This window comes from Centropristis striata, chromosome 5 (assembly GCF_030273125.1).
Source record: "Centropristis striata isolate RG_2023a ecotype Rhode Island chromosome 5, C.striata_1.0, whole genome shotgun sequence".
In the NCBI taxonomy this organism is placed as follows: Eukaryota; Metazoa; Chordata; class Actinopteri; order Perciformes; family Serranidae; genus Centropristis; species Centropristis striata.
The window spans coordinates 42,127,362-42,143,952 of record NC_081521.1 but is presented as its reverse complement, the minus strand read 5'-3'; the positions used below and the strand labels follow the sequence as shown (position 1 = coordinate 42,143,952).

General features: G+C 39.2%; 2 protein-coding genes across 3 annotated transcripts; both read left to right on the top strand.

Annotated features, from left to right (window-relative positions):
- The first annotated feature begins 1,348 nt into the window (after positions 1 to 1,348).
- Positions 1,349 to 3,951, top strand: LOC131971583 (GTPase IMAP family member 4-like). The gene is made up of 3 exons (XM_059333092.1): positions 1,349 to 1,361; positions 1,637 to 2,447; positions 2,655 to 3,951. Exons 1-3 carry the CDS (start codon positions 1,349 to 1,351, stop codon positions 2,806 to 2,808), a joined length of 978 nt encoding a protein of 325 aa, XP_059189075.1. The 3' UTR covers positions 2,809 to 3,951.
- A 5,724-nt stretch (positions 3,952 to 9,675) lies between these two features.
- Positions 9,676 to 12,815, top strand: LOC131971036 (lectin-like). Of its 2 annotated transcripts, none has more exons than XM_059332307.1 (3): positions 9,676 to 9,997; positions 10,277 to 10,350; positions 11,901 to 12,815. In XM_059332307.1, exons 1-2 carry the CDS (start codon positions 9,684 to 9,686, stop codon positions 10,332 to 10,334), a joined length of 372 nt encoding a protein of 123 aa, XP_059188290.1. In that variant the 5' UTR covers positions 9,676 to 9,683; the 3' UTR covers positions 10,335 to 10,350; positions 11,901 to 12,815. The 2 variants fall into 2 exon arrangements, with proteins under 2 accessions (XP_059188290.1, XP_059188289.1); XM_059332306.1 differs by lacking the exon at positions 11,901 to 12,815 and adding an exon at positions 11,133 to 11,595.
- The last annotated feature ends 3,776 nt before the right edge of the window (positions 12,816 to 16,591 follow it).

The window sequence follows — 16,591 nt, the reverse complement described above, 5'->3', positions numbered from 1 at the left end:
AAAGCAATAAACCAGATCTTTGTAAAGGAGCACTTGTTAATGCTGAACAGGCTGACTACTCTGCACCAAGGCTTATTGATCTGATCAGAAAGTGAAACCGCTCACTTGGTCTGATGACCTGGAACATCAGTAACAACCATGCAGCTCTCCTGACGTGCAGCGTGCAGCATCACTATAGTATGATTCCTTCAAATCAATAGAACACATTTCATATGATTCTATCAGCTTCAAAAATATTTGTTACCATGTTTGTTACTTTCATTTTCATTTCATCAGAAGAGTACAGTATTTCCTGTAAATGCTCAGTGAGGGGGGATTTGCTAAAAATGAAGCGATGAAACTTTTGGCTTCACTTTGACTGTTTGCAGCTATGTGTGGGTGTGGTTTAGTAAATATATATATAGAGCCATGCTGAGAGCTGCAGGAGACAGTTACAGCTGCAGCATCTGCTTCATACTCTTCACTCCAACATGGACAGAAACTTCAGTAAGTCATGATCCTCTAGGCCTTTATATTATGTTATAGCGGTATAACAGTGATCACTGCTGAATCTTCCTTCAAATCCACATCCGTTTGGAAATCAAAACACGAAAAAACAAATTTTTAGATTCAGATTTATTTATTTTTTCAAGTAAAAATGCGGATTGTTTTATTCAAAATATGCCTGTAAAATAGGAATTGATTGTCATTTCTCCTTCTTATTCTCCATATCTCCACTATAAGAAGATGGGAAATGAGACAAACAGAAAATGAAAATAAAGGAAATTTTGTCACATCATCCCCGCCCTGCTGATTGATACGGCAAAAACCTAGAAATGTATTGACAACCTTGGCACATAGGGTCCAACTATTATATTTTTTTTATCTTTTCCGAAACGGAATTACATATGCAGACATATCTGTTCATCAGGCCGAGATGATGCTCGAGCATTAGTGTTCACGATTTTGCCGTGTGTGTGTGTGTGTGTGTGTGTGTGTGTCTGCGTGCGCACATTTAATGCAATTTGTTTTCTAAGTGCTTTACAAAGACATTTACAACATAAATACTGTAAACAACGTTTAAAAGTATGGAGTTCACATTGTAAAAATACATGATTATGGATTAGAAAATGTGGAAAATATTTATTAGTTTTTCAAACCCATAGTGGATGTGAGGGGTCCTGAAGTATTTGTGGGGCGTTTTACTTATTTTTGGTAGTGTATAGTTCCACCCATAGACATATATACATATATACATATATATATATATATATATATATATATATATATATATATATACATGTATATATGTCTATGGTTCCACCAGCTACTGATTGATCTTTTATGTTTAGTTTCTGTTAAAGGGGGCATGTATGAGTCAGGTGAAGGCTATTTTCTAAAGAGTCTTGGAGGGACTTTCAGAAACCTTTTCTCTGATACTGGGTGTTGTCACAGAAACAAACATTCATAGTATTAACCTTATTTGTATTATGTTAAGTAAAAGATTTATCTTGAAATCTAACAAACCTTCAAACAAATGTGTCAGACTGTTGGCCTCGTTTCCACCGTGCAGTTTCACTTTCAGCTGACGGGGGGAGGGGGGTTTGAAAGAACTAATGTCTCAGAACCATTTCCTGTAAATGGTGAACCATCCCAGACACTGGGATGGGGAAGAGTGCCACTGGGAACACCATTCTGGGACGACAGTGCTTCGAATCTAAGCTCAGTGCAACATCGAATACTCTCGATTGCTCCAAAGGAAAAAGTGATGTGGATGGGCAACAGGTTGCTGTGATCGACACCCCGGGCCTGTACGACACCAGGTTCGGCATGGAGAAAACCACTAAAGATGTGGGTCAGTGCGTCTCTTACGCTTCTCCTGGGCCACATGTGTTCCTGGTGGTCATCAGGCTGGGCAGGTTCACTCTAGAGGAGAAGCAGTCAGTGCAGAAGATTCAAGAGATCTTTGGCCAGACTGCAGACAGATACAGCATGGTCCTCTTCACTCACGGGGACAGTCTGGAAGACGTAACCATTGAGGAGTTCATCGATGAAAGCCCAGACCTGCTAGAGCTCATAGGCAGATGTAATGGCCAATACCATGTGTTCAATAATAAGCTGAAGGATCGCTCTCAGGTCATTGAGCTGCTCAACAAGATCAGAGATATCGCCCAGAAGAACGGAGGAAGCCACTACACCAGCCAGATGTTCCAAGAGGCCGAGAGGAAACTCGAGATGGAGAAACAACGCATCCTGAAAGAGAAAGAAGAGGAAATGCGCAAAGAAAGAGAGGAAATAGAGAGAGTAGCACAAGAAAAATGTCAAAAACAGTTTGACTTAATTAATGCACAAGTCCAGGCTGAGAGAGAGAGGGAGAGGAAAGAGAGAGAGGAGGAGAGGAAGAGGGAGAGGAAAGAGAGAGAGGAGGAGAGGAAGAGGGAGAGGAAAGAGAGAGAGGAGGAGAGGAAGAGGGAGAGGAAAGAGAGAGAGGAGGAGAGGAAGAGGGAGGAAGAGGAGATGAATGATCAGAGAAGGAGGGAGAGAGAAGAGAGAGAAAGAGAGAGAGAGGAGGAGAGGAAGAGGGAGAAAGAGAGAGAGGAGGAGAGGAAGAGGGAGAAAGAGGAGAGAAGGAGGGAGAGAGAAGAGAGAGAAGCAGAGAGAAGGAGAGAGAGGATGGAGAGAGAGAGAGATGCTGAAGAAACAAAGCAGAAATTAAGAGCAGATCATGAGAGACAAATGAAAGAGGAACAAGAAAGAATGAGGAAAAGATACGAGGACCAGGCGAGAAGGGAAGCTGAAGACGATAGTCGTTCTTGTGTAATCTTGTAGTTCCAGTATGTGTCTTCTGGTCGTATCAGTCAAATGTTCTGATGCTTGAAAAAAAATGACGACCCAGTTTCTATGTAGGTCCCTTAATACACTGATAAACCTGTTTGATTGATACACTGCAAAAAAAGAAAAGTTGGGTGAACTCAAAATTTCAAGGCAACAAACTTCGATAAAATTTTAAGTTGGGCAATTAAACTTAATATTTTAAGTTTTGTTTTTGAGTTTGCTCAACTCTGAATTCAGATTTTTGTCAACTCAACTGTAAGTTGTACAAACGTATAATTTTACATTGTAATAACTTTTAATCCTTACTTCTGCTAACTTCTGCAATGTGCTGAATTGGCACGATTGTAACGCCGCTATGAAATGTCAGCTAATGTTGCGACCACAATTTTGAGTTAGCATTGATATGCTAATGGCTACTCTTGTAGCTGTAACAAGCAGCGCCGCTAGCATCAGTTAGCCGCTAGCATCAGTTAGCTGCTAGCATCAGTTAGCCGCTAGCATCAGTTAGCCGCTAGCATCAGTTAGCCGCTAGCTTTCGCTAATGACTGAATTTCACCGCTTTCCCGAATTTCCCAACAAAGAAATAAGAGTTATCAGAACTATTGTCCCTTGTTGTGAACCCCAACTTAAAGATATAAGTAACAACAACTCACCAACTTGTTTTTGAGCAGACAACTGGCTTCCTTTGTTGTGCTAACTTACATTATTGCCCTAAAAGTCAATAATTTATATTTCCAAGTTTTACCAACTTAAATCACTGTTTTAGGCCAAAAAATACAACCCTAACCCATCCTGCTTCATTTCTAATGATGGTTGAACTCTGTAGGATCCAGTGAGTTCACACTTGTTTGTCTCATGTCCTGACTTCTACTGTTGATGATCTTTTCTCTGAGTTACTAGGACTGTTAGTCTCTAGTCTTCATGTTGTATCAGGACTAGTGATGAACCAGAGACTGGACCTCCACACACACATGTTTTATACTGAAATCACTAAATGCTGATCTACATTCACTAACTGAGACTCTGCTGCATCAACCAGCTGAACTCTGTTCAATTAGATCAGTTACTTTGAAGGGGATGAATACTGTGAAGGACATTTGGTGTTTCCTGCATGGTGGGACATGAGGTAGGCGGCGACCTACTTGATATTCAAGACACAAGGCATTGTGGGAACTGACTCTGTGAACTTAATAATGATAACACCATGACTGAGGGGAACAGTGGACTCTGTCCTGATGTGATGTTTAGGGCAGGAAGATAGGGCCGCATTGAGGCTTACTAAAGAATCAATGCTGGGAACTACAACAGACATAAGTCGAGCGGTGTACGGGACTTTGTTGTATTGTGAAAGAGCCATTCGGGATTGTGCGGTGTATGGAACATGAATGTGCTAATAAATCTTGCTGAACAGAGTATTGAGTGCTTTGTTCTTGGCCAGCTCACCCATTAACTTAGTGCATTTGACCAGAATTGCCACGACAATACTTATGCAATCACTTATTTTCCATTATAGATTTTTAATTAATTGATACTATTTTGTAGAAATCTGTTTTCACTTTGATATTAAAGAAGGTTTTTTTTTGCAAATTCTTTTTAAACCATGATTTCATATGTAAAAGCAACAAAAGAGGGAAGAATACTTTTTATAGACATTGTTTATTCTTTTACTCTCAGTAAGGGTTGAATGCAGCACTTTTAGTTGTAATGTGGTATTTTTTAACAGTGTAGTATGAGTACTTTTACTGCAGTAAAGGCTCTCTACTCCTGCCAGGTGTGTTCCTCTGTTACCTGGTAAACAGCTGTTTCCTCCTCACTGAACAGTCACACACAACAGAAAGGTTCACATTTGTTTAGCTAGCGCTAATCATTTGCCTGTTATTTCCTTAACATGCAAATGATTGCTGCCTCTGTTGCTGGAATAATCCTGAGGTGTTGTTCATTGTTCATCTGTTCCTGCAGCAGCAGTCTGAAGGGTTTCTCTCTCATGAAGCCAGAAGTCTGAAGGGTTTCTCTCTCATGAAGCCGGAGAGAAACAAGATGCTGCTTCTTCTTCTGCTCCTCACGGCTGCAACAGGCAAGTCTTTCTTTTCTTTTATATATATATATATTATTGTGGCTGCAGAACTCTTATCACATTATTGGTTTTCTTTATTAACAATGAGAGAAATACAGGCGTTCAGGAGTTTCAAGATCAAACAGTAAATCTGAGGGAAATGATCTTGCTGCATGGACAGATAATTTACCTTGACAAGATTTATTAAATTAAGATTATTAAATCTAGAAATAAGCATGTTGAACACTTAAAATAATAAATGAACTCTTAAACCAGATAAAGTAAAGCTGCCAGCAGTGATGAACTGGCCCGAGCAGAGTGACCTGATGATTATTTGGTTCTTACCAAGATAAAAAAAAACTTTAGATTTAGAAGTGTTAGATCATTTATTTGGTTTTAAGAGTTCATTTATTATTTTAAGTGTTCAACATGCTTATTTCTAGATTTAATAATCTTAATTTAATAAATCTTGTCAAGGTAAATTATCTGTCCATGCAGCAAGATCATTTCCCTCAGATTAACTGTTTGATCTGGTTTTAGACCTTTAGATTTACTGTTTGATCTGGTTTTAGACCTTTAGATTTACTGTTTGATCTGGTTTTAAACACCTTTTTTGCAGTGTACAAAGAAAAATGTCAGTTACAGTAACTGTAGTTTAATATATATATATATATATATATATATATATATGACACTTGGCAAACATAAAATTAAATGTAAAGTTGTCTCTGGATTATCTCCACAAAAAGTGCACATTTCGCCTACATCAGCAAACCTGGAAATTAATTTATAACGAGGTTAAATATTATGCAGAATTTAAAAATGAAGCTGTCTGATCTTATTGGAGAGTTTGAAGGGACACGAGCGGCTCTACGCCACTTTATTCCTTCAATTGTGAATCCAAAAGAACTTTCCTCTGTAAAAGTTTTCTGACATGCTTGTTTGTGCATTTTTTATCCATTATATCAATCCCACCCATCTTTAGAGAAGGTGTATGTGACTGAACATCACAGACAAGAATCTGTTAATAGACCAAATATCAATGCATCAATTCATCACAATATACCAAAACAAAACCTGGTCTACATTTATTAAGAAATTCACCTCTACAAGTGCCTGATCCCAATTCCACAGAACTTTGCAACACACCCTTTATTCTCCCTGAAATATCCTGAAACACATATTATATAATATAATATAAATACAAAGTACACACACATACGCATCTGTAGCATTTACATAAAATTCCCCCATGGGTCTGTCTGTCTGCCTGCTGATTTGCATATCAACATGTCTGGCCACAATAACCCTCCTCCTACTTATTAACTATCAGAAATCAACATTAACGTGTTAACTGGTGTTGTTAATATCTACTCTTTATTATTTTATTATTTACCTTATTTTCTGTTTAAGTTGTTTGACCTTTTCTTGTTCTGTAAATAAAAATAAAGTTGTCCTCCAGAAGTGGGGGTGGGGGAGAGAATGTATATGAACAGTGACATTTTGATAATTGAAGTGACATTTTATTAACTCAATCATAGCAGTGGGGATTATGGCCTTTACAATAGAAACAGACTGTAATTGACTGGAAAGGATTCATTATCATCAAACAAGTCCGTCACAAAGATGATGTCCCTCTCCACCAGCTCTCTTTATATACACTTTGGTTTTTAATAGTAATTTGAGCATTGTTCTAAAGTAATTCCTTGTGTGGAGAAAAGAAACATGGCATCATTTAAAACAAGAGATGCTGATGCTGATAATACTTACAGAGGCAGTTTAGAAACTGGGACGTTGCAGCTCATTATAAATCTTAAACCTCCTCATTTGCTAAATAAATTATGTAGAATAAAATCCCGATCGACGTAGAGACTAAACCAGACTGACTGATGCTGACGGCTGGATGAAGAGCTCAAAAATAGTTTCATGCTGGTTTATTATTGGTTATTGTTCCAGTCCAGCTCATTATAAACTGAGTCCTCAGAGGGACTTTTAACTCAAACACACACTGACCTCGTATCCTTTCTTTTAACAGGAATCAGTCACATCTCTAATTTGTCTTGTATGTATAAGAGATAAATCAGTTAAAATGCGCTCAGTCTCTGTTTTCCACTGCTGAGTTTATATACTTTATCCTGCACTAATTAAACTCATTTTCTTCATGAAAAAATTTCATTTTTATTTGAGTTAATTTCTGATTGACATGTGGAGCCCTCAGGCCTGTCGGCCCTGGTAGATCTGTCCTGATGTTATCTAACCAAAACACTTTATTATACACTGTACTTTATTATTCATTATTATTATACAGATTATTTTAGAAGAGGTCACACGCCAAAAATGTTTAAAATACAACAATGTGTTGTGTTTTATAAATTTGCCCTGTTTCTTAAATTCAGAATAAGTACAAAGAAAAATCTGTCAGTGTGAAATCCTGTCAGTTATATTATATTATATTATTGCAGGTATAAAGTGGCATCAAACAGAAATACTTTGACGCGTCTGAATCCATTAAACTGTAAAGTTACAGAGTGAACATGTATAGAAAGTTATTTATATCATAAATGTGATCAGTATGTGTGTGTCTCTACAGGCCTGTGTGCTGGACGTGAGTTCCATTTCATTTCTTTAGAGAAGAACTTTACTGAAGCACAAAGTTACTGCAGAGAGAAATACACAGACCTGGCCACTGTAGACAGCAATGAGGAAGCTGAGATCCTGAAGAAAACGGCAGAAACAGCAGGAGTTTCCTCTGTGAGTTCACTTTCAACATGTTTCTGACATCATGTCAGTGACACGTGGGTTTAAAGTTTTACAGTCTGAGACGTGAAACTTCACACAAACTTTTAAATCTTTTTGTTTTTTTACTCTGAAGGAGGACGAAGGATTTAGTTCCCTATTGAACGTGTATTATAAGAGATCTCTTAATGTCCAGTATAAACAGCAGCAATTATTACAGGAAGCACAACCTGTTTCACTCTTCATATGGACACATGAATATTATTATTAATGCAAATATGTGTTTCAGCTCGCCTGGATCGGACTGTACAATGGTGATGATGATGACATGAGCCTGAAGTGGTCACTGTCAGACACAAGCTTCTACGGACCAGGAGAGGAGGAGTTCAGACGGTGGAAGACTGGACAACCAAACAATTGGGGAGGTGTTCAACACTGCACAGTGATGTATAGTGGTACTGGACTATGGAACGATCTTCGCTGCACAGCCACCTTCCGGGCGGTGTGCTGTGATGTGACAGGTGAGAATATTGATGAGTGAAGGTCAAACAGACCAGGTGAGCTTGTTGACCTCTCCCCTTCTCTGCTGCTCTTTGCCTCTCTGTCTCCAGTTACATGAAGCTCATTTAAAGCAGATGAGTCCTGCCTTCATTTCTCTGTTTCTATAAAGAGCTCCATCATTAACAGCTTTATCCCACGTCACTGTCTCAGTCAACAGGGCTGCAAGAGAAGGAGTTGATCTGCACACAGCTCCACGGTGACTTCAGCTTCATGCTCACATTCATTAACCCTTCTAATGCACAACATGCTCGAAAGTCACCCTCATTCAGAACTCTGCTTTTTTTCTGTTTTCCTTGACAAACACTATATTACAGGTTTGTTAACCCTTTGATGCTCAACATATTGACCCCCCTTCTAATGAACAACATGGTCTAAAATGACCCTCATTCATTCCCCATGTTATTTAATATAATATTGTTATTTAATATAATAGTGTTATTTAATATAATATTGTTATTTAATATAATATTGTTATTTGATATAATAGTGTTATTTAATATAATAGTGTTATTTAATATAATAGTGTTATTTAATATAATATTGTTATTTAATATAATAGTGTTATTTGATATAATATTGTTATTTAATATAATAGTGTTATTTAATATAATATTGTTATTTAATATAATAGTGTTATTTAATATAATAGTGTTATTTAATATAATATTGTTATTTAATATAATAGTGTTATTTGATATAATATTATTTAATATAATAGTGTTATTTAATATAATATTGTTATTTAATATAATAGTGTTATTTAATATAATATTGTTATTTAATATAATAGTGTTATTTAATATAATAGTGTTATTTAATGCTGCTGTGTGTTTCTGTGCTCTATCTTTTCATATCAACTTATTTTATGATTGAATATTCCAAGTATTCTTTAAAAATCTTATTTTTGATAACAACTGATCATTATTTACATTTTGCTTCTCATACTTTATGAAGAAACAAAGCTTTTGTATTACTGCATAGCTAACTACTTGGCTAAGTAGCTTGTTAAGCTAACTACTTAGCCAAGAAGGAGAAGAAGTAGAAGTAGCTCGTTAATGAATGACGGTCATTAACGAGCTACTTAGCTAAATGCTTAGCCGATAAGTTAGCTAAGTAGTTAGCTTAGCAAGCTACTTAGCTAAAAAATGGATATGGGTCATTTTTGACCCATGTTGTGCATTAGAAGAGTAGTGACACAAAAATGGATTTTATTAAAAAATAATAAAGGAAAACATAAAATGAGGATGTATGATGATCAAAAACAAACTAATTGAGGAAAACCTGAAATACTGAATGATGAAAATAATTTATTGCAAAGATATAGAACATAAAAACTGTCGGATCACTTTAGATTCATGTTGTACATCAAAGGGTTAAGAAACATCTGAGAAAAATATTCAGACGGAGAAAAACTCAGATATAAAGTTTGCATCAGTGTGTGTTATGTTGCCTCTGCACAGCATTTCTCTCTGCTCTATGTTCAGGGCTGGATGTGACTTTTGTCTTCATTAACGACTCCATGAGCTGGACAGAGGCCCAGAGCTACTGCAGAGAACACCACACAGACCTGGCCAGTGTGAGGAACCAGGCAGAGAACCAGAAGGTCCAGGAGCTGGTTCCAGGAGTATGGGCTGTCTGGATCGGCCTTTTCAGAGACTCCTGGAAGTGGTCCGATGGAAGCAGCTCCTCGTTCAGATACTGGAAGTCAGGTCAACCTGATAACTACGGGGGGAAGGAGGATTGTGCAGCAGCAGATTTCAGCTCCTCTGGAGGATGGAGGGACAGGAAGTGTGACCAGAAGTTTCCATTCATCTGCTACAGTCCATCTAAGTGGTAACCCCTGATTCAAACAGTATTTATACTAGAGTTAGATTAACTTTAGCATGAAATGAGAAAATAAAAAACATTTCTGGACATAATAACTATGTAATCAGTTTGTGTTGACTTGAATGTGAGAATATGAACAGATGGAGGAAGTAACTGATAACTTATAAAGTTCTGCTGATAAACTGAAGGACTAAACTAGCTGATGACACTTTATATCAATAGGATGCTGATTATTATCAGAGCAGAAATCTCGGAACTGATCATGTTTGATTGTTTTTTTTAAAGCTTCTTTGATGAAGGTGAAGACTATAAGGAGGATTCTCCCTGTGCCTGCTGTCATTGAGGGAATACTGAAGCAGGTAAATCATCTTTTTATTCTTTTTATTCAACTTTTATGCAAAAACTGAGCAAATAAATGACTGTTAGAAGCAAATCTAAAATAAGATGAGATAAAACTGTATTGACCCTCAGAGGGTGAATTCACATTAAAGCAGTAAAATACTGTTTGTCTGAGGAGGAAACAGATAAAGAGACATTTAGAATAATAAATAAAGCAAAATCATTCACTAACTATATGTTATAAACGTTACAATGCTTTGGACAGTAACGTGACATGAGAAGTGAATAGTGTCGTTGTGCCTCTGAAGGCTTCGTTCAGGTGGAATTGTGACTATTAATGAATCAACACGCAGTAAAAGCTTCTATCTGCCACAAAAAATAAACACTAAAGCATGATTTTACTTTTTTTGCAGAGATTTTTCAAATTTTGCAGTGTGCGTTTCAACATTTTTAATGGCATCTTTTGTGTTTACTGTTTTCTTGTGTGATATTTTGTCCATTTTTTGTGTGTTTTTTGTGTTTTTATCTGTGTTTTTTGTAATTTTTTAATGTTTTTGTATTTTTATCTGTGTTTTTTGTAATTTTTTAATTTTTTGTGTTTTTTGTGGGTTTTTTTTGTGTTTTTTATGTGTTTTTTTGTAAAAGATTTTGTGTATTTCTTGTGTCTTTTTTGTTCATGTTTTTTGTGTCTTTTTTATTTGTGGGAAAAAGTCTGAAAAAGAAGTTTCCAGAAGATGAAATGTAAAGAAGAATGCAGAATGTAATAATCTGAATGAGTAATAATGTTTCTCACCTCCACCAGAAGCTGAAGGACCAGAAGCTGAAGGACCTGAAGCTGAAGGACCTGAAGCTGAAGGACCAGAAGCTGAAGGACCTGAAGCTGAAGGACCAGAAGCTGAAGGACCTGAAGCTGAAGGACCAGAAGCTTCCTTCAGAGTCTTTGTGTGATGTGTGAGAATAGAGCTGCAACAATTAGCTGATTAATCGACTCGTTGCAGCTGTTTTTATAATCAAATATAATCATTTTGTGTGCTTGCTTGCAAAAGCACACTAATTGTTATTCCTCGGGACTATTATTCTTCCGTTTCTTCCATGTTGTTTTTCGGTCGACTACTCCTCGCCCATGACAGGTGTGCTATGACTTTTATAAGGGTTTCGACAAACGGTTTTCAAATTATTGGGCAAAAACACGTAAAAAAATCCCCCCAATGTAACCCTATGGAGAGTCTAGAGTGGTGATGTCATCAAGCAGAGTGTAGAGTGAGAGAACAAATTGTCAAAAAATTAATTTGAAAACTGCGCTCCAGGCCGCAAATTTCACTCTCCAGAAATAATTTATACATAGAAACGTAGGAAAATTTGTCCTCTCACTCACAATCCTCTGGTAAAGCTGTCAGAGTTATAGTTTTGGCGCAGGACGCACAGATGCACAAACAAAACGCACCAACTGCCTCATTGGCTCCCATATTAAAAATGCAGGAAGATTTCTCCCAAAAAAAAATTTAACAGTTTTTTTAGATCGCTCTAACAAAGCTATTTTTTCATCTTTCTTAAAAAAAACCATATGTAGACGTTGAGGAAGAACTCAGGACGCTCAAAGTGAAGTCGGATCAATGATAGGTATTATGGTTTTGCCAAAAATGCTTTCTGTTCAAGGCCAGAGTTTTCAGTTTGTCGACCTCTGGCTGCTCAGTGTGGCAGAACTGTCAGTTACTTTCAGTTGATTGCTCTGTTCTGATTGGTCGACTCCACCTGGCCAAATGGTTGCTTTTATTGAACTCACGCGAACTCGCGTTGTTTCATTCGCGTCGCGCGAAACCCGCGATTCGTGCCGCCGGCAAAAATTTGCGTCTATTCGCGTGTTTGCATTGACTTTGTATGTAATCTTGTCGCGCGAAATATTCGCTATGCGTCCGGTCTGAACGCACCGTAAGTGAACAGACATGGCGTTTCTTCATAAAACATGAGACTTTATAACTTGACCATACATTGTCCAATCTGCCTCAAACTTGCCAAGCATGATGATGGTTCATCAATCACCAGTTCTTCATAACAATATTTCATAAAGTCCCGCCCTTTTTGATTAGCCACGCCCCCTTTCATAACTTTTGATCCGTTTGTGCTAGAGACTTGTATGAGTTGTCTGTGAACTCAGGACAGAGTCCCTGTTTAACTGCTGATTTAAACAACGAGAATCAAGGGCCAGAGGCAAGCACACAATCAAAATTTCTTTAGAAATTTTCTAGTTTTAGTCATTTTACCTCAAATATCTGCTGGTTCCAGCTTCTCCAATTTAAAGATTTAATGTTTTTATTGGTCATATATGGTCATAAACTTATATTTACTCATATGTAAACAAATAGAGACTGTTGGTTTATTAAGTTTGAATTGATGTGTTTGGGCTGTGGGAAATTATAACAGCAATGTTTTATTATTTTTCACATTTTATATGTAAGATCATATAAATTAGATTTGACTGGAAATTTGACAGAGAAAATCCAACTTTAAACTTTAATGTGTGAAATCATTCAAATCTACTTTCATGAGTAAAAACATCTTTCTTCATTTGAGTTAATATATTGCAAACAGTTCTGTCTTAATATGAATATTTAATGATTTTCTTTGTCATGTATAGTCATAATCTCATATTTACTCATATTTAAAGGTGTTGGTTTATTAAAACAAGACATAAGAATGCATGTGTTTGTGCTGTGGGGATTTATAACTATAAGATTTTTTAAAACTATTGTCTGACATTTCATTGATAAGATTAATAAAATAAGATTACACATATTCTTTATGATGAGATTAGATATTTGGTTCCTTCAACTTCATGTGTTTTGGTTCAGAATTTAAAGTGTCACTGTTTTGAGATTTTCAAAAATAAATTTAGTTTATAATGAAATAAAATAATATCCAACAAAGTAATGTTGTGAAAATGAAATATGATGAAATAACAAAATAATATCTGCAATGAATTTAATAAATTTCTCTAATTATTTCACAAGTTGTTGTTACTTTATTTATATTTGTGTGATGATTTATTTGGTATTTTATAATAGAGATAATGGAGAAGACTTTCCATAATCCTGCTGATTTATAACAATAACTCTGTGATCTATAATCTCTTTATAACGTTTCATCATCTCTGAGAGGTTTTTAAGCTTCATTAAGGGTTATAATAGTTCACTGACTGCCTGCTGGAACTGTAGTAATTGTTTAGGAAACATTGAATAGCCAATCATCAGAGATCAACACATCATGTGATGCACAGCTATTCCAATATTCTGATTTTATCTGGTTAAGAGTGGAGCGTAGTCAAATACAAACTACTAAAGGTGGGTGATCCTGACTCCAGAGAGCAGTTTCTATCTGGTCCAGTGATCCTTTTGTACTTTGACGCTGAAGGAAGTGATGCAGCTCATGAATGGGGAATGTATTCTCTCTTCCCATTGGCCAGCAGGATGACAGCTGATCCTTCTGCAGTATTTGGAGCCAGTAGTGAGTTAAATTATGTTTGTGGTCACCATCTTAGATTAGTGACACATAGTCTAGACGGATTTCAGAATAAAGGCCTCCTATAAGAAGTGAGGAGCATTTATGGGTACAAGTCAGGAACCGGCCTACCTTACATATCTCAAGGGTGCTGAGTCCAAAAAAAATGGTTCCCAAGCGAAATTGTGAGTTTTTGACCTTCTAATTTGTATCAAATGGCCAATTGCCCATCTTGCACAGTCGTTGGACCATTTCCCCTTAGTTTTTTTGTAAGTAGGCAATCAAGATGAGGAAATTAAGTTTCTGGATCTATAGTCTAGGGTCAGAGCAAGGATATAGTGGAGGCTCAGTGTCTTTTTTATGCATATATATATGCAAATTACCAGCTGTAACATTTACAAGTGATATTGATTGAATATTTATGTCGGCCTTAAAAAAATGACACAAATAATGCTTAATTTCACCCTAAAAGTTGGTATTTTGCATATATATATATACATACATAGAAAAGGCACTGAGCCTCCACTATATCCTTGCTCTGACTCTAGACTATAGATCTAGAAACTTAATTTCCTCATCTTTGATTGCCTACTTACAAAAAAACTAAGGGGAAATGCTCCAATGACCAACGGCCGCCATTTTGATATGCAAATCAGAAGGTCAAAAACTCAAAATTTCTCTTGGGAACCTTTTTTTTTTGGATTCAGCACCCTTGAAATAAGTAAAGTAGGCTGGTTCCTGACTTGTACCCATAAATGCTCCTCACTTTCACTTTTTGGACAATTCCATCTAGACTAACATGCAGTAAATAGTGGGAGTGTCATTAGTTTGCAGGTATTTGGTTATTTCCCAAAGTATTGGACCAATTCAAATTGTGCTCTGGTGATGGCACTAGACCAGGGGTCTCAAACTCGCAACCCGTGGGCCAATTGCGGCCCTCGTGGTGATATTTTGTGCCTCCACGTGACTCCAGCCTGAGACTGGTGCAGGGAATGCGGGTACGCCTACTCCTTCTGTGACCATGTCTGGCCCAGAGGATGACGTCCTCTCGACCACAGCCTCGGCCACTGCATTCAGGGAATATGGGGAAATCACACCTCAGGACACCATCTCCCATGCCTCGGGGGCAGGCTCCCGTTCCTCGGCTCGCAGCTCGGAGGGGGGATCAGAGGGTAGCTCCATGGGGGCTATCATTCGTACGGCCTTGGCTCATATACAACTCGACATGCCACAAGCCCAGCTGCCTCCAGCAAGTGCTTTTTTCAGGGGTGTTCCGACCCAGACTGCCTTTGCAGTGCCTCCTTCAGAGGAATACCTGAGGGAGCTGCATGCATGTTGGAGGGACTCCGGAGCCCTCTCTCATGCAACATCCGATGGCCGAACCCTGGCAGCCATGGAAGATGCGTCCAGGTTTGGTCTGGGTCGCATGCCGGCTATTGAACCGACAGTGGCGGCACTCATAGTCTCTCCCGATGAGGCCCTGAGGTTGGATGCCAGATGTCCATCTCCCCAATGTCGTGTCACAGACGGCCTTCTGTCTAAGGCCTATGACGCGGCAGCTCGCATGGGTCGGATAGGCAACTCCATGTCTCACCTGATGCTTGCTCTTTCAGCATCCCTACAGGAGTCCACGGTTGACTCTTCAACTGTGGGTTTTAGTGATGCGTCCCTGCAGGCTTTCGCCCTTATGTCCAGGGAACTGGGACGGCTGATGTCTACACTGGTTCAGACACGCCGCCAGGTCTGGCTGGCCCAGTCGCCCCTCTCGGAGGCGTGCAGAAGAACCCTTCGCAGTGTCCCAGTGGAGCCAGGGGAGTTGTTTGGGTCGGCTGCTCTGGAGGCGCTGGAGCGGACCGTCCAAGCCAGGCAGGCCAGACAACGCCTGTCTGGGTTATGTAGAGGCACGCTTTTTCCTGCTGGGGAAAGGGGATCACCAGCTGCCCCACAACACCGTGTTCAGCCTCAAGGTTGCCTTGGTGGCCACCAGAGGCCTCCTCTTCCAGCGCAACAGCCCATGCGGCGCACGGCCCAGACCCTTTCGGGTCCCTGAATGCAGGCCCTCGAGACAACCTCGGGTTACTGAGAGTAACCAGCGCCCCCCCCCCCCCATCCTCAACAGGTACCTAAAGGTCATTCCATTCCACATGCTCAGCACAGCAGAGGTGCTGCGGACAATAGCCATGGGGGAGTGGTTTACATCCATCAACCTGAAGGATGCCTACTTCCATATTCCTGTCATACCCCGCCACAGGCAGTTCCTGCGTTTTGCCTTTCAGGGCCACCATTTCCAATTCTGGGTGCTTCCCTTTGGCCTCTCACTGTCCCCGTGGGTCTTCACCCGGTGTGTGGCTGCAGCCCTTTCGCCCCTGCAGTCGCAGGGCATGAAAGTTCTTCCATACCTAGACGACTGGCTGGTGTGTGCTCTGGTGTGTGCTCTAGATACGGCTACTCTTCTGGCTCACATGGCCCAACTGGGTCCCACGGTGAACTTGGAGAAGAGCTGCTTGGTCCCCTCCCAGAATATCCCCTTCCTGGGTGTGGTTCTGGACACTGTCACCATGAGGGCTTGTCCATCGACACGTCGGGTGGCCGATATCTCTCGCCTCCTCCCTCTCTTCCGGTTGGGCCAGCGGCTGCCCTTCCTCCAGTTCCTGCGCCTTCTGGGCAAACTAACGGCTGCTGCAGCCATCGTTCCCTTGGGCTTGCTGTCACTACGCCCCCTCCAGAGGTGGCTGAAGAGCTTTCACTTTCACTCCTCACCCGCTG